The sequence below is a fragment of the Squalius cephalus genome (assembly GCF_949319135.1).
Source record: "Squalius cephalus genome assembly, chromosome: 3".
Lineage (NCBI taxonomy): Eukaryota > Metazoa > Chordata > Actinopteri > Cypriniformes > Leuciscidae > Squalius > Squalius cephalus.
In genome coordinates, this window is record NC_137124.1 from 14,051,646 (window position 1) to 14,076,104 (window position 24,459).

The 24,459-nt window shown below is 36.1% G+C and overlaps 3 protein-coding genes across 4 annotated transcripts in view; 2 read left to right on the forward strand and 1 right to left on the reverse strand.

Moving 5' to 3' along the window:
* LOC307155240 (stereocilin) overlaps positions 1-15,018 on the reverse strand; it is a 33,246-nt gene extending 18,228 nt beyond the window's left edge. The window contains exon 1 of the mRNA XM_079865801.1: positions 14,962-15,018. The gene's annotated coding sequence lies outside the window, so the exon portion shown is untranslated. The remainder of the gene's footprint in view (positions 1-14,961) is intronic.
* On the forward strand, positions 2,835-9,549 carry slc39a1 (solute carrier family 39 member 1). The gene is made up of 4 exons (XM_079865650.1): positions 2,835-3,186; positions 4,038-4,168; positions 4,260-4,565; positions 7,703-9,549. The coding sequence occupies exons 1-4, from the start codon at positions 3,072-3,074 to the stop codon at positions 8,054-8,056; spliced, it is 906 nt and encodes a 301-aa protein (XP_079721776.1). The 5' UTR covers positions 2,835-3,071; the 3' UTR covers positions 8,057-9,549.
* On the forward strand, positions 14,969-24,129 carry rlbp1a (retinaldehyde binding protein 1a). 2 transcript variants are annotated; one of them, XM_079866457.1, is made up of 8 exons: positions 14,969-15,045; positions 15,837-15,877; positions 16,145-16,273; positions 16,355-16,559; positions 18,267-18,445; positions 21,929-22,087; positions 22,178-22,288; positions 23,418-24,129. In XM_079866457.1, exons 2-8 carry the CDS (start codon positions 15,869-15,871, stop codon positions 23,562-23,564), a joined length of 939 nt encoding a protein of 312 aa, XP_079722583.1. In that variant the 5' UTR covers positions 14,969-15,045; positions 15,837-15,868; the 3' UTR covers positions 23,565-24,129. The 2 variants fall into 2 exon arrangements, with proteins under 2 accessions (XP_079722583.1, XP_079722584.1); XM_079866458.1 differs by having other exon boundaries at positions 15,043-15,131; positions 23,418-24,009.
* Positions 24,130-24,459: the final 330 nt, after the last annotated feature.

The window sequence follows — 24,459 nt, forward strand, 5'->3', positions numbered from 1 at the left end:
AATGTGTTGTCAGACAAACAGCATGTGCCAAGTTTTCATTGTAGGTCCTTATTTTTTACATCTCTGAATCACATGTCTGGTTGAGACAATTAATTCCTGCTTACATAATAGTTTAAAAAGCCTGTTCTAGCACCATTTGTTCCATTGTGGAAAAAAGCTAGCAAGTTAGCTAGCAAAAGCTAGTAGTAATATAATAATAATAATAATACATTTTATTCATAATGCGCCTTTCATATACTCAAAGCGCTACAGCATACAGAACAAAATAGTCAAACAATCAAACATTGCAGTAAAAAAAAAAAAAAAAACTCTAAAAAAATTCACAAATTAAAAGCTTGACTAAAAAGATGTGTCTTAAGAAGTCACTTAAAACAATCCACAGAAGCAGCATCCCTGATATACGCAGGTAATGTATTTCATAACTTTGGCGCATTACAGGAAAAGTAGTAGGTTCTATATGTTTCGTTTGTGAGGTTTCAAGCAATTGTAGGTCAAACTTGGGCATTCAGAAAGAGATCAACTAACTTTCAGAAGAAAGAAAATTCAATAAAATACATAACTAATATTACTAAATAGTATGACACAAGCAAGAGTGTCTTATTTGTTTTCTTAAGACAGCTATACAAAACTTAATAAGAATTACAATTCTTAAAAATATCGCAAATAGCTTCCTAAAGTTAAGATAAACGTCTTGACTAATCTGTCCTAAATCCACAAAAGTATACAATGCTTTTGTTGGGTTGTTTAAAATATTAAGTATTATTACAACATAACACTGGCTACATAATGCATTCTCTTAAGAAAACATTATGTAAATGCTTATATTAAGAAAACATATTATGTAAATGTTAATGTCATTATATCACACACTTTACATTCAATAAAATGATCTTTGTTTGCTACTTAAAAGGGGTTAATATGGACATCATTAAGATTTCCCATTGTAAAAGCTCAATCAGTATAGTTCTGAATTGACAAAGCATTCTCGTTAGTTTAGCTACAATCAGACACCAGAGCCTGTCAATTAAAAAAATTAAGATGTTCTTATAAGAAAATATTTGATAACTTAAATTTTTTATATTGCTTCTATTCAACAGCTCCATAAACAAGTTAATGTTGAGCAACTTACATTTTAAGCACAATTGTTACCCTTAGAAGTCCTAGTCCTTCGAAGAATGCATGAATTGAAATTCACTCATTTTTTATTCACTCCCTCAATGAACAATATTAGTGAAGTATGTAAAGAATAGTGAAAGTTTTACAGCCGTAAAGTTTCACTCATTCACACTTCACACAAAGAATGACTCACACGTAGAAACAGTCACTTGTCGCCACCTACTGGCACATCGATGTAGAGTTACTGAGAAAAAAAATCCCTCCACCATTATGCACAGACTGACAGAAAACAAAAAGTGTTTGTGATAGTGTGAATAGCAATAGTGAAAAGTCTCAGCACTGTGGAAGCGCTGCACTGACTCGATGACCAGAAATATTGTAGCCTAAAAATACATTTCCCAGCAAACATGCCAGTGCTGGCCCACTGTGGGTAAGTGTGGGTTTTCTGTAGAACAGTGTGGGCAAGGGCAAACCCTTTGGGGCCCCATGTGGGCTTTCTGTGGACAAGCCCACAGTTGGGCTTGCCCACAGAAAGCCCACACAGGCCCCAGTTGATTAGCCCATGCGGGGCCCATAGCAGTTTTGCCCGTTTGGGCCTCCATGAGGATTTAAAGGAGAACTCCACAATCGACTACTGTGGACTTCGACCGAAAACAGGATGTAAATACAGGTATGTGCGCTGGCTGAATTAACATCACTTTTATTCATATCTTTCACATCTACTGCAGTCAGATTCACCGTGTTCACTCTGAAGGAATCACTCACATGGCTGGGCACTTGTAATGACACATCAAGGATGTTAAGAGGCTAAAAGCAGGTTTAAAACTTGCCCCATTGAAGTCAACAGGGTGCAAATTTTAAAAAGAGGATAACACGGTGTAGGCAACACCAATTTTTGTCGTTCTCTGTACTGACAGCACTCCAAATTTACAAAAAATGAGCTCAATGTTAAAATTGACCGGAGTTCTCCTTTAATGTGGGCAACCCACTGTGGGCTTGCCCACAGAAAACCCACACAGGCCCCCAGTGGGTCTAACCCTAAGGGGTTTGTTGTGGGCCTACAACTGGCCCCACTCTACTTAGTGTGGGTCAGCCCACAGTCAGCCCACCACACTTTAGGCTGTCCCATGGGGCCCCACCTGGGTCCCATAGTGTGGGGCCCACACGTGCCCCGCTTTTCACGCCGTACCTGAGCCCACAGTGGGCTGCCCGCGATGGCCCCATTTGGGCCCCAAAGGCCATTCTAAGGTAATTTTGAAAGAGCACTGTTCTAACTAACTCAGGCTTTGACAAACAAAATAGTTGTGCAACTTCTCTATTTCCTCTGTAAAATAAATATAAGACTCACGCAGCAATTTAATTCGACATCAATGCTGATATGACTTTTTTTTTTTTCTCAGTCACAAGGCAGTCATGTGTGGTTTAGTCACACCGGGAACCGCAGCTCTATGCCATGCAGTCAAAGCACTGAACTGGAAGAAGTGGAAATAACTAAATACTCTCGTACTGAAGTAACATAATCTTCCCACAGGGGGCGCTCGGCGGCTCAAAAAACAAAATACACTCTTTTAATGCCCTCAGATATTATATTTTAGACATGTATACATTAATATTCATACTTTTATTTAAAATTTTAAATATAAAATCTAGATATTTCAGTAGCATTATAGACGTTCAGTTTGAACGTTGAGCGATTAATCAAGCCGGAAATATACGTCATAAAAACAAGGGGCGGGACGAACGGCTGATAAAACATGCTTTGGCAAGTCGTGTGATGTTAAACCTGATCAGAATGAACCGCTAAACTATCATGAACATCAAAATTATGGGGTTCATCATTCAGCGCTATACATTAGAACATTTACCGATATTTTAGTAATCAGAGTTTGGCAGAGGCGCCTGTCCTCTCTCTACTGTTTGTTTACATTTAGTTTCATTTGAGTTATATTGTCGAGATGGATTACCTGCTACAGGTGAAAGTGGGAGCGCTGGTTGGGCTGCTCTTCTTAACTCTATTTTTTGGTATCATCCCAGCGCGGATGAAATGGTTTCAAGACACTAGTGGAACAGGTAAATAACCATTTAACGTTAAGTCCTTTTGGGGTGTTGTCATCGATTTTTTTACTGTCCTAGCTATCCATGATGTTTTCTTTCATTTGTCGCCTCATCGCAGCACAGCCATGTATTTATGTACTGTATATGCATGTTACGAATCTGTTCACATGTAGATAAGTGTGTGTTTATGTATGAATGCTTATGCCCATACACTATAGGTTCAATACACTGTACCAAAACATATGGAATTTACTCAGTCTTTATTTATGTTCAGGAATTTGCTCAGCTTTATACAACAAACACATGAGAGTCAGCTGAGGTTTTCTCTAAACGTACATTTCAGTTTACTCGCATATTACAGATGTAGGCTACATAAGGGTGGAAGTGAAACTGGTGTTTAAACATGCTTAAACAAGCAAAAACTGCTACTAAACATGAATTTAGACCACAGGGATCTATAGTAACCCAAATGTGTTGTGAATTTATTAAATATGTATTCTTTTGATTGCAGGCTTTACCTCAGACACATATGTCACAAACAATTGCTTGTGCAACCAGAAAAGGATGTGGTTTTCACACAGTTATGAGTTATCGGAATTATAGTTGAGTAAAATGTTATCAACACTTGACTAAGCTCTGCTTAATGCAACTTTAGGTTGTGAGTAGCCTAAATAAAATGATCAGTTCTGCTGATGTATTTTTACTTATTTCTGGGCTTCTGATTAAAATCCCTATGGCGAATCTTGCTTTACTTTGACTGATAAGCTAAAAGGAGTGATTAGAGAAAGATTGCACCATTCATGTCAATCAGCGGCACCATTAATCAATGTAACGTGACTTTGATTGGTGTTTTTCTTTGTTTCCAGGAATCCACAAAGCCGTGCTGAGTTTTGTGAGCTGCTTCGCAGGAGGCGTCTTCCTGTCCGCCTGTTTATTAGACATCATCCCCGACTACCTCTCCGACATTCATGTAGTTCTACAAAAACAAGGCCTTGATGTGAGCTCACTGAATTATTTATATCAATTATGGAGTTGTTCTGTTAAAATCAATATGTTGATTCCATGTTTCTAATCTCCTCATCTTGCAGGAGGGCTTCCCGCTTGCAGAGTTCATCATGGCGTGTGGCTTCTTCACCGTCTTGATCTTAGAGAAAATGGTTCTGGGCTGCACAGAGGGCCGCAGAAATGAGGAGACGGCGCCTCTTTTAGCTCCCGCGGGTCACGGTCATGCCCACGGACAGACCTCGCTGAATGATGTGGAGGGGAGTGGTCACCACATCCACGTAGACTTTCATGCTCACTCGTCCTTCCGCTCCTTCATGCTCTTCTTGTCTCTCTCTCTACACTCTGTGTTTGAGGGTTTGGCCATTGGCTTGCAGACCACAGACACTAAGGTGATTTATTGAGTTTAGTTTTGTTTGACAAGACAACTCCGTGTTGAGTCACTGTGCTGACCTTGTTAGAAAACTGATAAAGTTTTAGGTTCAAAGGTTTACAGTCCGGTTTGGCATTGTGACTCAAAATCATGCTGTGTTTGTAGGGTTTTGTACTGATATGTCCTTAGGACAGGGACGTCGTTAGGCCTATTTTAGGGGGGCTGAAGCTACCCCAAAATGTTCCTAAGCCCCCCTAAATGAAAATAAGAACAACAATAACAATTCGATTTATCAATAACCGTATCCTCATTCATATTTAGACGCAACAAATGATATATATCCAGCTACAAAAAATAGCCGAAAAGTCGGAAGTTGGACAGAAGTACAAAGAGTCGTAACTCAAGCATTCACCGTGAGACACACGCAATTGACGCTTTTCACACGCTCTCACGCCACACATCCATTTTCTCACGCACAGAAAAATTGCGAAGCAAAGAGGACACGGAGACCAACAGACTAGACAGAGCAGGTTACTTATGATATAAAAGAATCTCAACTCTCAGATTCTGTCAATTTTATTACGAAGTTCAAACAATAAATACCGTTTTGCCGTTTGTCAATGTTACGTGACAGATCCCTAGCGCACGTGAACCGATCATCTCTACTAGCTAATAGTAAATAAACACGAACACTGTTGAAAGATACAGTAGTAGGCTACAACTTACCGAAATGTATATTCCTCATACATAATATCGATCAATCAGGGTTTTTTATCAGCGTGAAGAGGTCAATAACATAGCTGGAGAACAATTATGTCACATTTACCTCAGGAAAGCCATTTAATGAACATAATATAGGCTATAGCACGTAGTTGGCAAGAAAAAAAGAGCTATAGAGAGTATTTTGCTAAATATGTGTTCTATATTACATATTTATTATATTTTTACTTATATCATTAAATAAAGTTGTTGTTGTTATTATAATAAAAAATGCATTATATTTAATTTGAGTTATTTTTAACCCTTAAATAATACTACCAGGTGATAGGGCTGTGCATGTTTACAGCATTAGGCGAGTTGTTTTTTTCTTGAGAAAAATTAACGCCTATCTTGAGTACCTAATATTTATCAAAATGAGTCAATATTAAATCAAATTACAATAATTGAATTGAAATAATAAAAAAGCGTAGCTTACCAGAAATTGTACCATGCACCATAAAATTTACATATAATTTTACACTTATGCTATACTAAAGCCTGAAATGGGCACTTTTTGTGACAGCAACCCTATCATTTTTGATCAAAGATATGGCTTAACTTCAGAATTTGAACTAAAATCAGTACTCTTATGATTGCTCTGAACATTTCTGACTAAGTTCAACAAACATTAAATTACTTATTCATAAACTTAAAAAAATAATTAATAAAAATGTAGGTGTGACAGGGTTGAGACTAGGGTAACGGGGTTGAAGAGACAAATACAGCTAAACATAGTTGTTTTTTACTCAAATTCGCTAAAAGATTTTCTATGAACGCAAGTTACAAATACCCTGGGGGCTAAGCCCCCCCTGTCTTCCAATCCTAGTGACGTCCCTGCCTTCGGATGCCACATCTCTGGATAAATGTCGAAGGGTCAGTTCACCCACACAAATAAAAATTCGTTCATCATTTATTCAACCTCACGTTGTTCCAAACCTGTATGACTTACTTTTTCTTTTATCTTAGGAACACAAAATAATATTTAAAGGTACAGAATATATGGAAATATACAGTACAAATGTAAAATTACAATATTAAGCAACCCAAGCTCAGAGCAGATATGGAAAATAAGTTTAAAATAAGAAAATAAGGAGCAGAATTTACTGCTTACTTTTGGAGCATGTTATGTTCCTCATGGTTTAAGTTAGTCCCATTCACACCAAGAACGATAACTATAAAGATAACTTTATTAACGTCCACACCAAGGTTATTATAGTTTTGCATTTTTAAAATAGTTTTATTTTAATATCATTTTCAAATTTCCTATAAATTTCAGTTTAGTTTTTGTTAGATTCATTAATGGTTTTGTTAGTTTTAGTTTAGTTTTTATTTTTTTAACACATTTCTATTTGGTTCTTTAGTTTCAGTGTTAGTTTAGCAGAGTTAACCGAACAAACTTAAAAGTAAAAATTAGTCATTCATTCTCACTCATATTAAAGATGAAATCTTTAACCGCTAAATGTGGCGTAGAAGAAAAAAATAGGCGTATGATCATTATGATTATTTTATGGTTTATGAATAATCCTTTCAAACATTATTATTGTATTGATCCATTAATGTTTTTTGTCTATTGCATCTTTTAATACCATACTCATATTCATGTATTCTATTCAGACCAGACATTTAGTTTACTTCTACTCTGACAAATGTACATCTATTTGTGGGCTAGACATGCTAGGCCTAGACAAGGTCTAGACATGATGGAAATACTTATTTGGCCATTTCTGCTTCTTAGTGCTGGTTGACAACAGAAAGCGGTTTTGCTTTGAAAAAGCGCAAGGTCTCGAGACGCGTCTTTTAAAAGGTGAACTTACTTTAACTTTAGTGCCTCGTGTCATGAACGAGACCACACTTAAAGTATATAAAAATAAAGTATCGCAGTGGAATGGAAAAACATGATTTTCCGGTACAGGATAAGAGCTTATTAATTATGCAAACGATTACCTATTTTTGCTACTTATTATTTTATTTCAGTTCTTTTTTCAGTAACTGTTGTTAGTTTAGTTTAGTTTTAGTTTTTTATTTATGTTGAAATTTCTATTTTATTTCAGTTTACGAAAATGTTTTTTTTTTACATCGTTTCGTTTACGAAAATTACCTTGTTCCACACCAACCGACGATATCGTTCTGTTTATTCTAAGCGTGTGCTTGTCTGTCACTTTTTTGCTTCTAGTAATTGGTGCATAGAAATTCCACTTCACAAAGTCAGCACAAGGCAGAATTCCCAACCCATTTTACTTTTGTAATATGTAACGGAATGTCCAAATATGAGAGGTTTGTTATAAAATAAGAGGGCTTGGTGACATCTGCCAAAAAGGAAAGTCTTTTAGAATAATGTATACTGATGAATATATAACAAAGACAAGTTTCACTTTCTCCACTCCTCTTTCTGCTCAGGTGTTGGAGATCTGCATTGCTATCCTGGTTCACAAGAGCATCATTGTCTTCAGTCTGTCGGTGAAGCTGATTCAGAGCGCGGTCAAGCCCATGTGGGTGTTGCTCTACGTGACGGTCTTCGCTGTGATGTCTCCTCTCGGCATTGCCATCGGCATTCTAGTGATCGAGGCTCAGCTAGAGGACGGTGCTTTTATCCAGGCCGTGCTGGAGGGATTGGCGGCCGGGACCTTTGTCTACATCACCTTCTTAGAGATCCTTCCCCATGAACTGAACTCCCCTGAGCGGCCACTGCTCAAAGTTTTCTTCCTCCTCTGTGGCTTCTCAGTAATGGCTGGTTTGAGTTTTCTGGGCTGAAAGACACCCTGTGGCCAGAAATGAGACTTCCCAAACCGCGCATGATTTCAAGAAAATGAAAGTTTCACTTTGCTTGTTTTATAGAGGAACTGAGAGTCTGGTTGTTGTTTTTTTTCGTGAAAAGTGAAAAGTTTTTTACTTTTACCAGATCATTTTGCAATCAATTTAAAAAAGTGTTTTAAATGACTTGTAGTGGAGAACAATCATTTTGCTGACCAGATTTCAGCATTGAAGAACAGTATCTCACATGCAAATTGGGACTTTTATAAATATTTTTACTTTAACTTGATTTAACTTTTTTAACTGGTCAGATTTTATCAGTGGAATTGTTTTTTCTTTGACTTACATAACACTATCCACAAAAGCACCAGTTGTCTGATCAAATACTATTATACATGTATATAACTTAAATACTAAAATACTATTTTCGTACATTATGAACATTAACTGCCATATTTCTAAATCTTTATTATTGTTGTGTACAGTATACACACTGTTTTTTCCTCCTTTATGTGCCACATTTCTTGTACACAGTAAATCTTCCAGACAGCCAAATGTTTGAACAGTTTGATCATATAAAACATTTTATGAGATGTGGTGTGTTCATTAAAGAACACACATGTATATGTTCCTTAACCATATAAATGTATGATTATGAAGAATATTTAGACCGTTAAATAATGCATTTCCAACTAGTGGAAAGAGCATGCTGTTTTAGTGCAGACGTCTTTCTGTAGACTACTGTGCCTTTAGAAAGAGAAATAACAAATGACATGCTATTTATTCTGTGCTTAAAATGTCATTACCAAACACTAACACTAAGGGCCGGTTCACACAGAATGTGTTATTGCTGTTAAAAACTAAGGGCAGTGCAGTGGAACAAAAAAAGACGTGTTTTTAAAAGTTGAATTTATTTTAACTCGAGCGCTGCTTTTAGATTGCAGAGTGATGCACGAGATGCTGCAAAAGATGAAAAAACATGTTCGCCTAGCACGCGTTTACATTGAAAAACAATGGAAATAGTGGAATGGAAAAACAAGTCCTGTGTGAACACCCCCAAATCTTGAAAGTTAATGTTTAGGTATACTGAGAGAAGGTTGGGTTTTTTTTGCTTTCTGTCTCAACATGCTTTCTTAGGAGTAGCAGAAAAGCATATAGGATCTGAAACATGGTTCAAACATGACTTTATCTTGCAATACAAGATTTAGCCTCTAGATAGACTTCTACATACAATGTCGGTAAAGTATTGACTGTTTAAAAATGGCATACTAGTACTATTTTTGCAGTATATAATATGTATATTGCAATATGTGAATTTTCAGTATGCAATGAATTATACAACATACATCCTGAACATACTGCATGAGAAACTGTATCCCACCATGTAGTGTGCTCGACCTTTCCCAGTGTGATGAATGAACCCATAATATATACATCTCTTTTGGGTTGTTTTTTAACTGAATTAAAAATGCAACTTTTATATTCCAGATCCAGATGATAACTGTGTGCCACTCATTATGTTACAACTGTTTAGCATAATATGGAATGGATATGGCTGCATATTGCATACCGTTTCACATTCTATTTTTTAAATACTCAGTGCATACTGTGCAGTATGCTAGTATTCAATTCCAAACACAGGCCCCTTGATATTTTATAAATATATTTTATTAATGATGAAGTGGAACTTGGCATAACTAGAAAAATGTATATTTATTATAAACATAGTTTTAAGATTTTATTCATAAGTTTTATAGGTCTAAAAGTCGCACTTTTTAAAATTAAACATTTTATATGACCCTCTTGTACTGTTAAAAAAAAAATTTCAATGAAATGATTGTCCTATATTTTAGTTTGATAATTTTTTTTTATTTCATATTTAGTATTTTTAGGGGATTTTATTGTACTAAATTCTATTTATACTTAAGTTATAATTCACTTTTTGTGCATGGACCTGAAAATGAAATTTCCAACTTAAACGGTCATAAATCTAGTGCTTTGGAGCACAGACTTAAGTTTGGTCTCTTTTTAAAGATGACACTTGGCAGATTATGCTGATGTGAAAAATTTTTACTTGAAAAAAGTTAGAAAATGTTACATTTATTGTTATGAGAAATGCACAAAAATACAATTTAAAGGAACACGCCGACTTTTTGGGACTTTAGGTTATTCAGCGTATCCCCCAGAGTTAGATAAGTCCATACATACCCTTCTCATCTCAAAGCCTAGCTTTGCACAAAGACCGGAGGTAAACGGCTCCATCTAGCCTACTGCTCCCAATAAGTGACAAAATAACGCCAATATTTTCCTATTTACATGTTGTGATTTGTATAGTCACAGCGTGTACAAATAACAAGATCACAAGAGACAGCCATCTTCTAACCGTATACAAACTGGGAACTATATTCTCAGAAGGCGAAGCACTGAGACACTTAGATGTCTGTGTCTCATGTGACCTTGTTATTTGTACATGCTGTGACTACACAAATCACAACATGTAAATAGGAAAATGTTGGCATTATTTTGTCACTTATTGGGAGCAGTAGGCTAGATGGAGCCATTTACCTCCAGTATTTGTGCTAAGCTAGGCTAGCGGTGGGTGCGTCAGACAGAGTTACAGCACGCACGGAGATGAGAAGGGTATGTATGGAACTATCTAACTCTGGGGGATACGGCGAATAAGCTAAAGTCCCCAAAAGTCGGCGTGCTTTAAATTTTTATTTGAAATATATATTTTCCAAAACAAAGCAAAAATCGTTTAAATTTACCAATGAGTATGAGTTATACAACATACATCCTGAACATACTGCATGAGAAACTGTATCCCACCATGTAGTGTGCTCGACCTTTCCCAGTGTGATGAATGAACCCATAATATATACATGTCTTTTGGGTTGTTTTTTTAACTGAATTAAAAATGCAACTTTTATATTCCAGATCCAGACCTTGTTATTTGTACATGCTGTGACTACACAAATCACAACATGTAAATAGGAAAATGTTGGCATTATTTTGTCACTTATTGGGAGCAGTAGGCTAGATGGAGCCATTTACCTCCAGTATTTGTGCTAAGCTAGGCTAGCGGTGGGTGCGTCAGACAGAGTTACAGCACGCACGGAGATGAGAAGGGTGTGGAACTATCTAACTCTGGGGAACACGGCGAATAAGCTAAAGTCCCCAAAAGTCGGCGTGCTTTAAATTTTTATTTGAAATATATATTTTCCAAAACAAAGCAAAAATCGTTTAAATTTACCAAAGCCATAAATCTAAACAAGCTGTCCTCCAAATTTGAGGTTGATTTCTCCAAAAATGAGCTTTCAGTAAGACTTTGTTTGGGCGCAGTACCAATTGTTTCCAATAGATGAAATTTCATCTCCCATTCATTTCCAATGCGGTCATTTTTAACCTCGAAAAATAGAAGTGTGACTATTTTTTTCAGGACCATTTAACCTTTTTGTGTGTGTGTGTGTGTGTGTGTGTGTGCTCACACAGCAAGTGGCAAAACCTTTACCAAGCTTTGTAGCATTCCGATGAACTAAAAAATAATACAAATAAATAAATAAACGTAATTTTTTTTTTTTTTACCAAACAGCAATAGAGGGTTAAATCATATTAAGTAATCTTGAGGCCCTTCTAGTGGGCCCCAGCCTCTTGGTTGAGAAGCACTATTTTAGATGTTTAAGTTGGTCTGTTATTATCTGAATTTCATCTAAATGAGAGCTGCTGTTTATCCTTAGTTGTCTGTATTTGAAATCAGATTAAATCTCAAAATTCATTAGAGAAATAACCATAAGGTATGTTTACACAGCTGAGTTAAGGCTGCTATGTGCCTGCTCAAAATTCTGTGTATAGACGCAATGCACCACAAAAGTCAGACTAAATTATGCCTGCTCTGACCCACCTCAGCCCCAATGACAATATTCTGTTAAAATTGTTGTGTAAATGCATTTATGCCACCTCTGAGCAGCCTTAAACACTCATCTTAAAGATACCTAATTGCCACTTGTGTGCCACCTCTGCAGTGTAAATTTGGCATTAGATGGTTCCCTTTGTTTTTTTTTGTTTTTTTTTTATTTACAAAAATAGTTCACTAAATGAGAATGAAAAAAGATTCTGTAAACTGAAATTCAAATGACTGAATATGCTAGTCCTAAACCTGTGCAGTGGCCCCAAAAAGTATTTAAGCCAGACTTAAAATAAACGGCTTTGCATTAAGTGTGGCATAAATGTCCAAATAGTTTTTGGGGCCACTGTAAAAAAGTGCAGCACTAATGAGTGAATAGCCATGTACTGAGGAGCTTTTCTGTAGACAATGACTCGGGCTGCCGGGACGGGGAGGGTTGTTCATTTGTGCATGTGCAGCAGAGCAGCAGGGTTTGTGACGGACACGTACAAGAACTGCTCCTCCACTGCTCATTATCGGCTTTTTGCTCACATGCCTGAATGGATGGCATCTGTGCAGACCTGTCGCTTGTCCTAAATTCACTCGCACTGAATTGTTAGTATTCACTGTAATTATGAATGAAACGAGGCCAAGCAGGACTGCAATTTCGTAAATGGTAGCTAAATCTTTTCATTTTGGAAAAGCTTATTTTTATTTATAATATATTTTTGGTTGCAAGGCCAAAACTTTGATTACAAAAAGTGCTCGCTGTATAATAAAGAGGGAACCACATCAAGGATTGCGGAGCGAGGATTATGTGTAAAACCTAATGTACTACAAAATGTGTTTAATAATCTTATTGTGAAACTCAGTCAATGGTCACTCACAGGATTAATGCCTTTCAGAGCACAATCCGTCTGTGCGCTTGGTTTGGGCTGCCATCAAGAATTAACTGTTATTTTGTTATAAAAATAACTTCTATTTCATTTGCAGCTTGTATGTGTTGATCTAATGTAGTCTGGGACTAAATCAAAGCAGAGATGCAAGGCTCTAACCCAGGTCACCAGAGCTAAGTCTTTACATTCTGTAGGTGTGGATGGGGTGAATGGGAGAGACTCCAAGGATTTGGCTTCCATCTTGCTCCTTGAAATGAAATTATTGAAATGAAAAGCTGCAACTGTTGACTACTTCTGGTAACCTCACTCGTTTTTGCTATCCACCTTATTTTTAAAGTCACCATGAAATAAAAATTGACCATTCTTACTTAAATGCAGTAATTATTATAAATCCTAAAAAAAAAACAAAAAAAAAAACATGTTCCCTCATAATCTTTAATCAAAATAGATTCCCCTCCCTCTTGCAGCAACTTCTCTTCTCTGATGATGTATTTACTGGCACGAGGGCGGGACAACCTGTCACTCACATGAAACACCAATAGCAAACCACAACCATTCAATCAATTCCCCAAGGACAAAATCAAGTCCCACACTAAATTTTTTCTTGTTCACTTGGATATACGTCACAATAGTGAAGAAAAGACTGTTACATCCACTTCCAGTTATTTAAGCTGTACAAAATAGCTTGTTAAGATGCAAACTGGTAATTTTGTTATTGTATAATTTTGATTTATTATCGTAATCATAAACACACTGGTTTGTAGCACAACCTTTTACTGCACTTTGTCATTCTTCTAGTTATTTATATAGCGGTTAATGAATGGGAAGTCTCACACATTCACAGAAAACAGCTTACTAACGTGTTGCAAAATAGCTAGAAATTTGAAAAACCTCTGAGAAAGAGTAAAAAATGCTTTTTTTTTTTTTTTTTTTGAAGAAGAAAATGTGAGTGGTTCTTGCCCGTGCACAGCTTAAAAGGTATTCCGAGTGACAGACCACAATTGAATTTTTTCTTAAATAATGGAAAAATACAAAATTCTACATTCTACTATTTTAGGCACCAATGACCTCCAAAAAAAAAGTGTTGGAAATGTTCAAGAATTGAGGGATTTGTAATGTTGTAAAAGCGATGCGGAGATGGTGTTTTTATTACTCAACTTGTAAGTTATTTTAATGAACAGATAAATTGCCATATGTAGCTCTAACAGAGTTCACTGTAAAGCATCTAACGGGTAACGTCTTCAGCCAGTCAGCTTGAGGTCCTTTCCATCTAAACTGGTTATTTAAGCTAAACTGGTTATATCTCTTAAGCCAAGTCTCTTTAGTTATGAGAAAGAACCATACTCCTCCACACAACCACGCAAAGCCAAAGCAAAATGCATGGAATTTAGTTTTTTTAACCGCTATACAATGTATCTTTAAAATCAAGATAGATTGAAGCAAAATGATTTAAGATACTAAATCAAAATGTAGTTCATGTTCAGTGGGGTAAGACTTGTTCCCCCTTTGAATTAAGTTTATTTTTCTTTCCCCAGTGACATTTTTTTCTTGTTCAGTGCATAAACTCATCTCATTTAGATACATTTTTCAGAAAAAAAAAAAGATTTAAATCATTTTGCTTCTCAAGTAAATGTATCTTCATTCAAGAATGTTTATTTGTACTGTACGAGAAAACCCAAAAGAAAATTTTGAGTTTAAGATTTTTGTTTCGTTTTTTTTGCAGTAAACCCTTGCATCTGATGCTGAGTTTTGTGTAGAAATGTAAAAATCTAATTACATTATACAATGCTCAGCAGTTAATTAGTTATAGATTCAAATAGTTAGAAATGTCATGAAACCTGGATTGACATATTTTTATGAACTACTGATCTGTTCTACATTATGTTTCTTGTTTACTTATCAATAAAAGTTATTAACATTTGCATAGTTCATCAAGATCAGAAACTCAACAATTAAACAAAGCAACAATCTAAGCACTGAGATTACTGTAGATCTGTCACACTCATTTTTTGTCCACCTGATGATGTTTAGTTGTTGGTCTCGTTCGGCCCCTCCCCTCACGAATGTTTATTATGTAGATTAGATGAATCTGTTGTGAGTTATGGGATGTGACAGGTTAATCTCACCCCTTAGTGCCGCCTGCAGTCCTCATCGCCCCTCTCCTCTCTGGGCTCCTTCGCCGAGTCACTTCTGAATCGAACTCTGCTGAGGTAAGTCACAGTCTTTGAGTGTTATTAACTTTGCAGGCTTGCAGTGTTTGAGCTGACAGGCTAAGAGGATGCTGAGCTGGATTCAGGCTCCATTGACTGATACTTCAAACATGTTTTTATTGCTTCGCTCGTTTATTAAATGACCGATGCAGATCTTTAGCTTAATCCATTAGTTGCCATTTCAATTGTTTGCTGTAATTGTCTCACAAATTTAGTAATAATAATTTAAGTTTATTCTGTTCTCTGATCAGGAAAACTGCTTGATGCTATGATTTTTTTCCCCAAAAAACTTTCAAACAAGGTTTTGTCAAGCCAATATTCCCTTTTATAAATATATTAAAATGGAGTTTGAATTAATATGACTAAATTACATTTGCAGGTCTTTTTTTCCATCAGTTATGTATTTAAATAATTAGGCTACTTCAGATGTAATTGCATCAGTAAATCCTGGAATGTTCTGTTTTTATGTTTACATCAATCCTAGTATAGACTTAAACATCAAATTTGTAATTAATTAAAGTAACTAAATGATGCCCACATTGAAAATGAGTATATAATCTTAACAAATAAAGTGAAGATTATTGCAGCAAAGATTCAAAAAGCCTTTTTGGAGAATGAATCCTACGAATAAACTTTCCCATGACCTTTTTTCACAATAATATTTTGCTTTATTTCTAAGTTAAAGAATCTAAATGCAAAAGTTGTAGACTCATTGTCTTTGTTTAATTCTCAAATTGATTAAATCTGAAAAATATAAAGTGAAATATGAAATGAAATATTATTTTTTACAGTTTCCATTCAGCCACTGGAGGATCTCAGCATCATGGCTGCTGTAAGTACACTATTATTTCAACTTCCATAATAAACACTTAAAAGACTGCATTAGCCTGCACTGTTAAATGCACTCGGTGGGATGAACTAATCTCTTGTTTCTCAAGGTGTTCTAGTGGGTCATGTGATGGGGATTATTAAATAGTCACTGGTTTACTGAGAGTTGTGGGTCTCACCAGCAGGGTCATGTAGACACGGGATTAGTTTTCTCTAAACCCTCTTGTCTGTGACATAATATAATGCTTTCTTTTCATTTTCATTCCATTAGACCGGAACATTTCGCATGGTGTCTGAGGAGGAACAAGCATTACGTGCTAAGCTCGAACATCTGACTGTTAAGGACCACGGCCCGGTGTACGGACCCTGTAAGAAAGTCTCAGATCACACAAAACAGAAGGTATCGCTATACTACATGCCGCTATAAACACATTTATCTTTAAGTTACACATAAATGTAAACTCACCTTCCTATCTCAAAGGCTAAAGATGAACTAAATGAAACAGAGGAGAGGAAAGTGTCTTCTATAAAGGAATTGAGGGCCATGATAAAAGAAAAGGCAGGCGAAGGGGACGATCTGGCCCAAGCTGTGCAAGAAAAATTCGGGGACAAACCAGATTCCCTTCTGCTGAGATTCATCCGCGCACGCAAGTTTGACGTGAAGAGAGCACATGAGCTTTTGAAAGGTAAAGCGCTTTATGTTATCGTGGCATCAATGCACTACGCATTCGCAAAATGACGCAGCTCCATTGTTTCCCAGCTGGACCGTGTTATTGTGGCCATCTAAACATGCTTTTGTCTTCATCTACGCATCCTCAGACCTCCTCGTCTCTGGGACAGGGACAAAATCCCTGCTTTAATTGGGGCTTTAACGAAACTTTCAAAGAGACCCTTTGTGCACAAATAGGGCAGGTTCTCTTTCTCAAAGGGGCTGAGAACAGGCAGACAGGCTGGGCTTTGATGTTCTGCATATTTCACACAATCTGGCATTTCTAATACACATGCACAGCCCACAGAAACACTTGCACACATGACTGAACCTTTAAATGCATGAGAAACAGGACGAAATACTGAAACAGTGAAACCGAATGATAAGAAACAGTATTATTATTCCCTGTCCATGCTTCCAAACTTGGGGGTAAGCATAAAAAGTAACTAGTAATCAGATTACTTTTTTCAAGTAACTAGAAAAGTCACACATTACGTTTAAATTCACAACAAAATATTTGAGATACTTTGTTTTCCCATTTATTGACTGACAGCTCCTGTCCCTAAGTTGAGAGAAATTGGGAGTAAAGGCGTTGTGTGCAAACTTTTGGCTAATGTAAAGTCCCATTCAGAAAGTGAAATGAATAAGCCTGAAGAAAATGCAAATTCACACCTGTACAGTAGAGGGCGCAGCTCAAACAAAACTTTCGGCTGTGCGGCCATTCTGGATGGCAGAAAAATAGAAAAAGTAACACAAAAAGAAACAATGCATCACTTTCCATAAAAAGCAATTAGTTACTTTTTTTAGAGAGTAACGCAAAATTGTAGCATTACTTTTAAAAGTAACGTTCCCCAACACTGCTCACAAAACAGATGCAGAAAAAAAAAGTTAAAGCTTGCTCTTTCATAGCTCCTGAAATTTCTTATTTAAAATAGACAAATTAAAATAAATACTACACATACAGTAGTGGCAAAAAGTGATGTCTGGAGGGAATATTTGTTTTTAACGATCCTACAAGTTTGATTAAACCATCAAAATATGAGGAAAATATTTTAGATTTTTTTTACATAGGCTTTATATATATATATATAGCCTATGAGGGAAGAACAAAACACTAAACTTGGTTAAAGTATTTATCTGACAATTATTTGGCAAAAAAAGGCAAACTACAGCCTGTAGTTTTATTTTACTATGCCAAAAGAAAAACATTAAAAAAAAATAATAATAAAAAAAGCTAACAGGACAAAGCATATATTGACAACAGCTTAATCTGATTCAGTTATTAATATTCATAAAATAAAATTTAAAAAATAAGATAAAATTCATAATTTCTTTGTATGACAGCCTTGACAAAATTTATGTCTGCACAATTTGGCATGTTTCATTGCGTTATCACAAATAAAATAATTGACTCCAAGTACAACTATGCAATTTACTTACAAAATCTTCAACAAATTTGAATAATATTTAAATAAATAAATACATTTTTGGATAATTTGGATAACAGCTCAGATTATCTGGTCTTTGAAGAACACACTACTGTAGTTTGCAGACTTTGGTATCTTGGCAAATGTGAGAAAGGCATTGATCTTCTTAAACTACGGGGATTCCTATTTGTCATTAAAAGGCAAATTTTCACTTACAAATCATGATTAGTCTATTTGTTTTTCTCCCTCTTTGACAGGTTATGTGCGTTTTAGACGAGACTATCCGGAGTTGTTTGAGAATTTAACCCCGGAGGCCGTGCGTAGTACCATTGAAGCCGGTTACCCACGAATCCTCTCCACCAGGGACAAGTACGGCCGAGTGGTGCTGCTCTTCAACATTGAGAACTGGGATCTAGAGGAGGTCACTTTTGATGAAGTATGTGTGCTATTTGCATAGCCTAATTTCCATATACAGTCCAAAAATACTGAGCTTTTCTTAAAGAATATGACCAAATTAAAAGCTGAGTTTGCATATGATTTTAATGAAATTTTGGCTTGTATAAACAGTCAAAGTTCAATTTTCATCTTATGAAGAAATCCCGGTAAAGAAGGCCACTTTCAGGCTGAGATGAGTGGCAAAAAGCGGCCCAGTTTACTTAAATTCACCCTGTATATTTCTTTATAAAGGTATGTTTACACGACAACAATGTACTAAAAATTAGAAGTTTTTCCTTTGCATTTTTCACGTACAGACGACACCATTGTCAAAACGATCACACAGATCCACGAAAATGACAAAAAAAAATGCTGTATTATTCATTCCAGGCCAGTAGTTGCTGTAATTTTGTAAAGAAACACTATGTAAACTGAACACGTAATATGCAAATTCACGTTTTTGTAGTTTACACTGAGACGATGTAGACTATCGTTTTCAAAAAACTTGCACTTTGAAAAACATTTTCAAAAGTTAATTTCCAAACCACAGTTGTCGTGTAACTGAAAGTGTCACGTTTTTAGTTGAAAACAGTGTCGTATTTATACGTTTATAAACGGCCCCTGAATCAAGCCAAAAAGTCATTAGACAAGCCAAAAGAATCATCACAAAGTTCATTATTGCATTTCGCTAAGAAAAAGAACACGCTTGTCAGATTGTTATGGTTGTTTAGCTTATCTAGACTAAACATACAAGCAAAGGTACGTACAAGTCATGACGGAAAGATCGTCCAAGTTGAACGCACATGAACGCCACCACAATGTAGTTAATAGGCCTACAAGTGGTAACCTTGGGATTTTCTTAAAGGAGACATATCATGCTTTTAAATCGTTCCTTTTTACATATAAATCATACATTTGTGGTCTATATAAAGCGGAACTGCAATGCTTGGGTCTGAATTCCTCATTATTATAGCTCCACAGGCCCCTTTTCTACCCCTTTTCTGATGTGCGTCTGAGAGCAACTCGTTTTGGTTACGGCAAACAAGAATATTTTTAAGGCTGGCCTAATCTGACAATAAATGTGGCACACCCAGATTTTCAGATGCTCACCCAGAGTCTCTTTTCTGGCTACGCTACTGAGCGGCACAGAAACTTTTGGACATCCGAGATTTGTGTCAACACAGAAAACATTTCATCATTGGATAGTTTTTTCGTTTTATTAAAGTGTTGTTTTATGTCAGCTTAATGCCCGGAACGCTTTTCAGAAAAGATAAGGCAACTTATTTAGCACAATTCACACGGTAATTCAGGAAAAAATCTCCGAATGCTCCACATGAAACTTTGCTATTCCGACCTTTTACCACCGTGTCGATTTATTTTGATTAATATGTGCGAGGGAGAGAGAGCAAGACAGCGCCTAGTTTGGAGACGGTGTCTTGTTTACACTTTCGCCTGGCTCGGAAGGGAGAGAGAGCGCGCGCGCGACCGGGTCTCTCTCTCTCTGCTCGTTCTTTCAGTTAAACATGCGCACTGTCACAAGCGCGGCAGTTCATCTACATTACTCACCGATCAAATAAGACTTTGGCGGGACAAAAAAATCGCTTTGGCGGGCGCTAAAACAAGTTCAATGCAGGAAAAACCCTGTTGTTGCTGAAGTAACGTAGGTTATCCTTGAAGTGCTTCGCGTTCGCGCACACAAAAATGACTTTATGGGTACATTTCCGTTCAAATAAAACTCAACCAGGCACTTCGAAGAGGTTCTGATGCTGGGAGACGGTGTAATGAAGCGTGTGGGTTACTACATCCAACAACCGAACATTTTGACTTACCCTCTCGTAAATTCTGCATCTTTGAGCTTGGACTACAAAATCGTAGCGGGAAATAACAATGGCCGAATGGCGGATTGCTCGAAGTGTTGAGCCGGTAGTCAATGTCCTTATTTGGCAGTTCCGCTGCAAATACTGTGACGTAATTGTTCACAAAACGTCATAGATAACAGAAAAATCGGAACAGGTTGAAAAATAAGGCCAAAACAGAATATAAAGATATCAACGAAACACCTGAAGAGACTAATTTCAAATTTTCTATACTTCTAAACACTAAAAATATACAACAAAATGCATTTAAGGGCTAAAAAAGTGGATTTAGCATGATATGTCCCCTTTAAGCCCCGATGTTTTCGAGTTGGGGTTTGTCAGTGAGAAATGGTGGAATACCACAAAACATAAAGGTTTTTTTTTTTTTTTTACAACGAAGTAAGCTAACTGCCTGTACAAAATATGAAAGCACTGTAATAACAATAGGCATAGCCTTCGTAACGATAAGTTTGTGGCTTCATAAATTCATTAAAAACATAAAAAAGCAAAACACCTGATGCAAATTGTTTGTTTTTCATCTTCTAGAAGTATAAAGTTACAAACCTTGCTGTATTTTTGTGTAGTTAATTAATAGAAGTAGGCTACACACCGCCATCTTCCTCCGACGAAAATGACTTGAACGGACGTCATAAACACGACTTCCCATCTCTTAAATAGACTACAAACTTCCCAAGAGTCTTGCTGTTTAGTAAAGACACTGAAATCTGAAATTCATCTGAAAGCTTTTCGCAGATGTAAATTTAAATGATAGGCTACAGATTAATCACTGAAAATGAAAAGAAAGTTTGCACTGTGGTGCTCAAAAACAACAAACGAGTTTACAATATTGGTAACACTTTACAATAAGGTTCATTAGTTAACATTAGTTCACGTATTAACAAACATGAACTAACAATGAACAATACATTTGTTACAGTATTTATTAATCTTTATTAATGTTAGATAATAAAAATCCAGCTGTTCATTGTTTGTTCATGTTAGTTCGCAATGCATAAACTAATGTTAACAAATACAACCTTTGATTTTAATAATGTATTCGTAAATGTTGAAATGAACCCAGAATGCCCTGTGCTGTTTGCCATTGAGATGCTTCATGGTGGTGGGATTTTAATGTGTTGCATGTATCAGTCACGGCAACAAAACAGTGGGTCAGTATGGGTTATTATTAACTAAGATTAATAAATAATGTAGAAGTATATTGTTCATTCTTAGTTCATGTTAACTAAGGTAGTTAACTAATGAACCTTATTGTAAAGTGTAAAGTGGCTTTCTCTCAAACTAGTGTTGTTTTATATCACTGATATACCATTATAGTTTTAATAATATTTTAAATTAGTTTTAGCTATTGCCATAATTTTAGTAATTTTGTTGTGTTTTTGTCATTATTTTTTATGTGTCTATTTAGTTCTTATTTTATTTCAGTTTTACTTTTAGTTATTTTAGTGCTTCAAGTTAAACTAAAATAAAATGCGAACTACTAACAACTAGCTGAAATAGAATTTTTTTTTTTCAGTTAACATTTATTTTATTTCAATGTTTTTTGTTAGCAATTAGTTTTTGTTAACAATTAGTAACCCTGTCTCAAACTCGAATGCGTCTTTTCACAGACTCTGCGTGCCTACTGCGTAATCCTCGAGAAACTTTTAGAAAACGAAGAGACTCAAATCAACGGCTTTGTCCTCATCGAGAACTTCAAGGGCTTCACGATGCAGCACGCGTCTGGCATCAAACACACCGAGCTGAAGAAGATGGTGGACATGTTACAGGTAAGAGCTTACACTGCCTTTAAACCACAACAGTTTCATATAACTCACAAATCACAAGGAAGATCATGAAGTGCTGTCTGTATGATACAGGACTCTTTCCCGGCCCGATTCAAGGCGGTGCACGTGATCCACCAGCCCTGGTACTTCACAACCACCTATAACGTGGTGAAGCCCTTCATGAAGAGCAAACTGCTGGAGAGGGTGAGTGGATGTGCAAAAAAAATCTGAACAGGGCACACAAACGAGCTTTACGGTGTACTAAGATGTTCACTATTCTGACTAATGAACTCAAAAGGAGATTAAAAGATGCATTATTTCCACTTTATAAACTTAAAGGGGTGGTTGATTATAATTTCACGTTTCTAACTTTAGTTAGTGTGTAATGTTGCTGTTTGAGCATAAACAACATCTGCAAAGTTACAACGCTCAAAGTTCAAAGCAAAGGGAGATATTTGCTTTTAAAGAACTTGTTTTTTAAGGACTACAACAAACGGCTGGTAGGGACTACACGACATTATTCCCGGGTTAGTGACATCACTAACCCTATAATTTACATAAACCCCGCCCCCGGGAACACACAGTCCATGTTGAGAAGAGGAATAGTTGTTGTAGTCGAGCACATTTGTGAGTCTGTTCAAGCTGTCGCATCCGTCTTTTCACATGCAATACAGTACGTAACACAAATGCAATAGCATGTCACTCTGTAAGCATCTTACAACAGTTCCCACACGAGCAATTTTATAGATTATCATGACAGAATATGCTAATTGAAGATAGTTAACTCCACATCAGCAACATAAATTCATCAGCTAACCATTCAGAAACGTCCTGTTGCATTCTGCGTGTTGTCACTTCTTGTTGAGTCTCTCCATCCTTGTCAGACTCCCGTTTAAACATAAAAGGCAGAACAGTTTATGACATTTTAGTGCTTGTCTGAGTGAGGTAATCGGAGCTGCTAACACACACACACACACCCACCCATGAGCTTTTGAAGCTCCGCCCTCTGTACCGGGAGCAGTAGCTCATTTACATTTAAAGGGACACACAAAACGACGCATTTTTACTGACCCTCAAAAAGGGACAATTTTAACATGCTTTAAAAAATTATCTGTGGGGGATTTTGAGCTAAAACTTTGTATACACACTCTGGGGACAACAGAGACTTATTTTACATATTGTAAAAAGGGGCATTATACCACCCCTTTAAAACCTTGCACACCTAAAAAAGACACTCACAAATCCATTTTATTCACGCCATATTGAGATCACATGACTAATCATATGTGCATATGAAACTGTTAAAATGAAAACTTTGAACCTGTTCATCTAGGTTTTTGTTCATGGTGACGAGCTGGACGGCTACTTCAGGGACTTTGGTGCTGAAATCCTTCCTCCGGATTTCGACGGGACGGGTCCCAATTGTGACGGCAAAGAGACGGCGATCAAGCTGTTTGGCTCTGAAGATACAGCCCTTTAAAAGACCCAAGCCAATAGTACAACACTGGGACAGACCTCGACCTTTTGTTTGCTTGTTTAATGTTCAAATGTTTTATATAGTCACTACACTCTTAGAAGAAAAGCTTCTATACAGAACCTTAAAGGATTCTATATAACAAAATCTATAAAGCAAAAACAAAAAAACTTCACTGAAATGTATAATTTGCCTTGAAAACAGTGGCCTGAAGTTGATCAAAAGAAAGTTTTGTACTGGTTGTGTTTTTTAGTCTTGTCCAAGAAATAATACAGTTGTTGCTTTGTTGTTTTACACTGAATGGGTTGTATCAAGTATATAATGTTGTGGCTGTCGTTTTTAACCCACGTGTTGGTTCTTCCAGACCCAGAGCTTTAGCCTGTCAAGTGTAATTGACATTTTCAAATATAAATAAAATATTTTCAGCGTTTCAAAACTGTTTTCAACAGTGATAATAAGAAATGTTTTTGAGCTGCAAATCAGCATATTAGAATGATTTCTGAAGGATCATGTGACACTGAGGACAGGAGTAATGATGTTGAAAATTCAGCTTTACATCAAAGGAATACATAAAAAAAAAAAAAAAAAAAAAATATATATATATATATATAAATAAACAGTTCCTCTAATTTGTAATAATAAATAGACTTAATAGAACATAATAGACTTCTTTCAAAAACATAAAAAAAAACCTTTTGAATGATATATATAATTTATCTTTTATAATTTATGTATATTTGTATATATATATATATATATATATATATATATATATATATATATATATATATGCACACATAATATGTATTTTAAAAATGGGTTTATCTGAATGAGTTGTTAGCAATATATTTAAAAGGTGAAAAAAAATAAAAAATAAAAATAATAAAGATAAATATCTGCC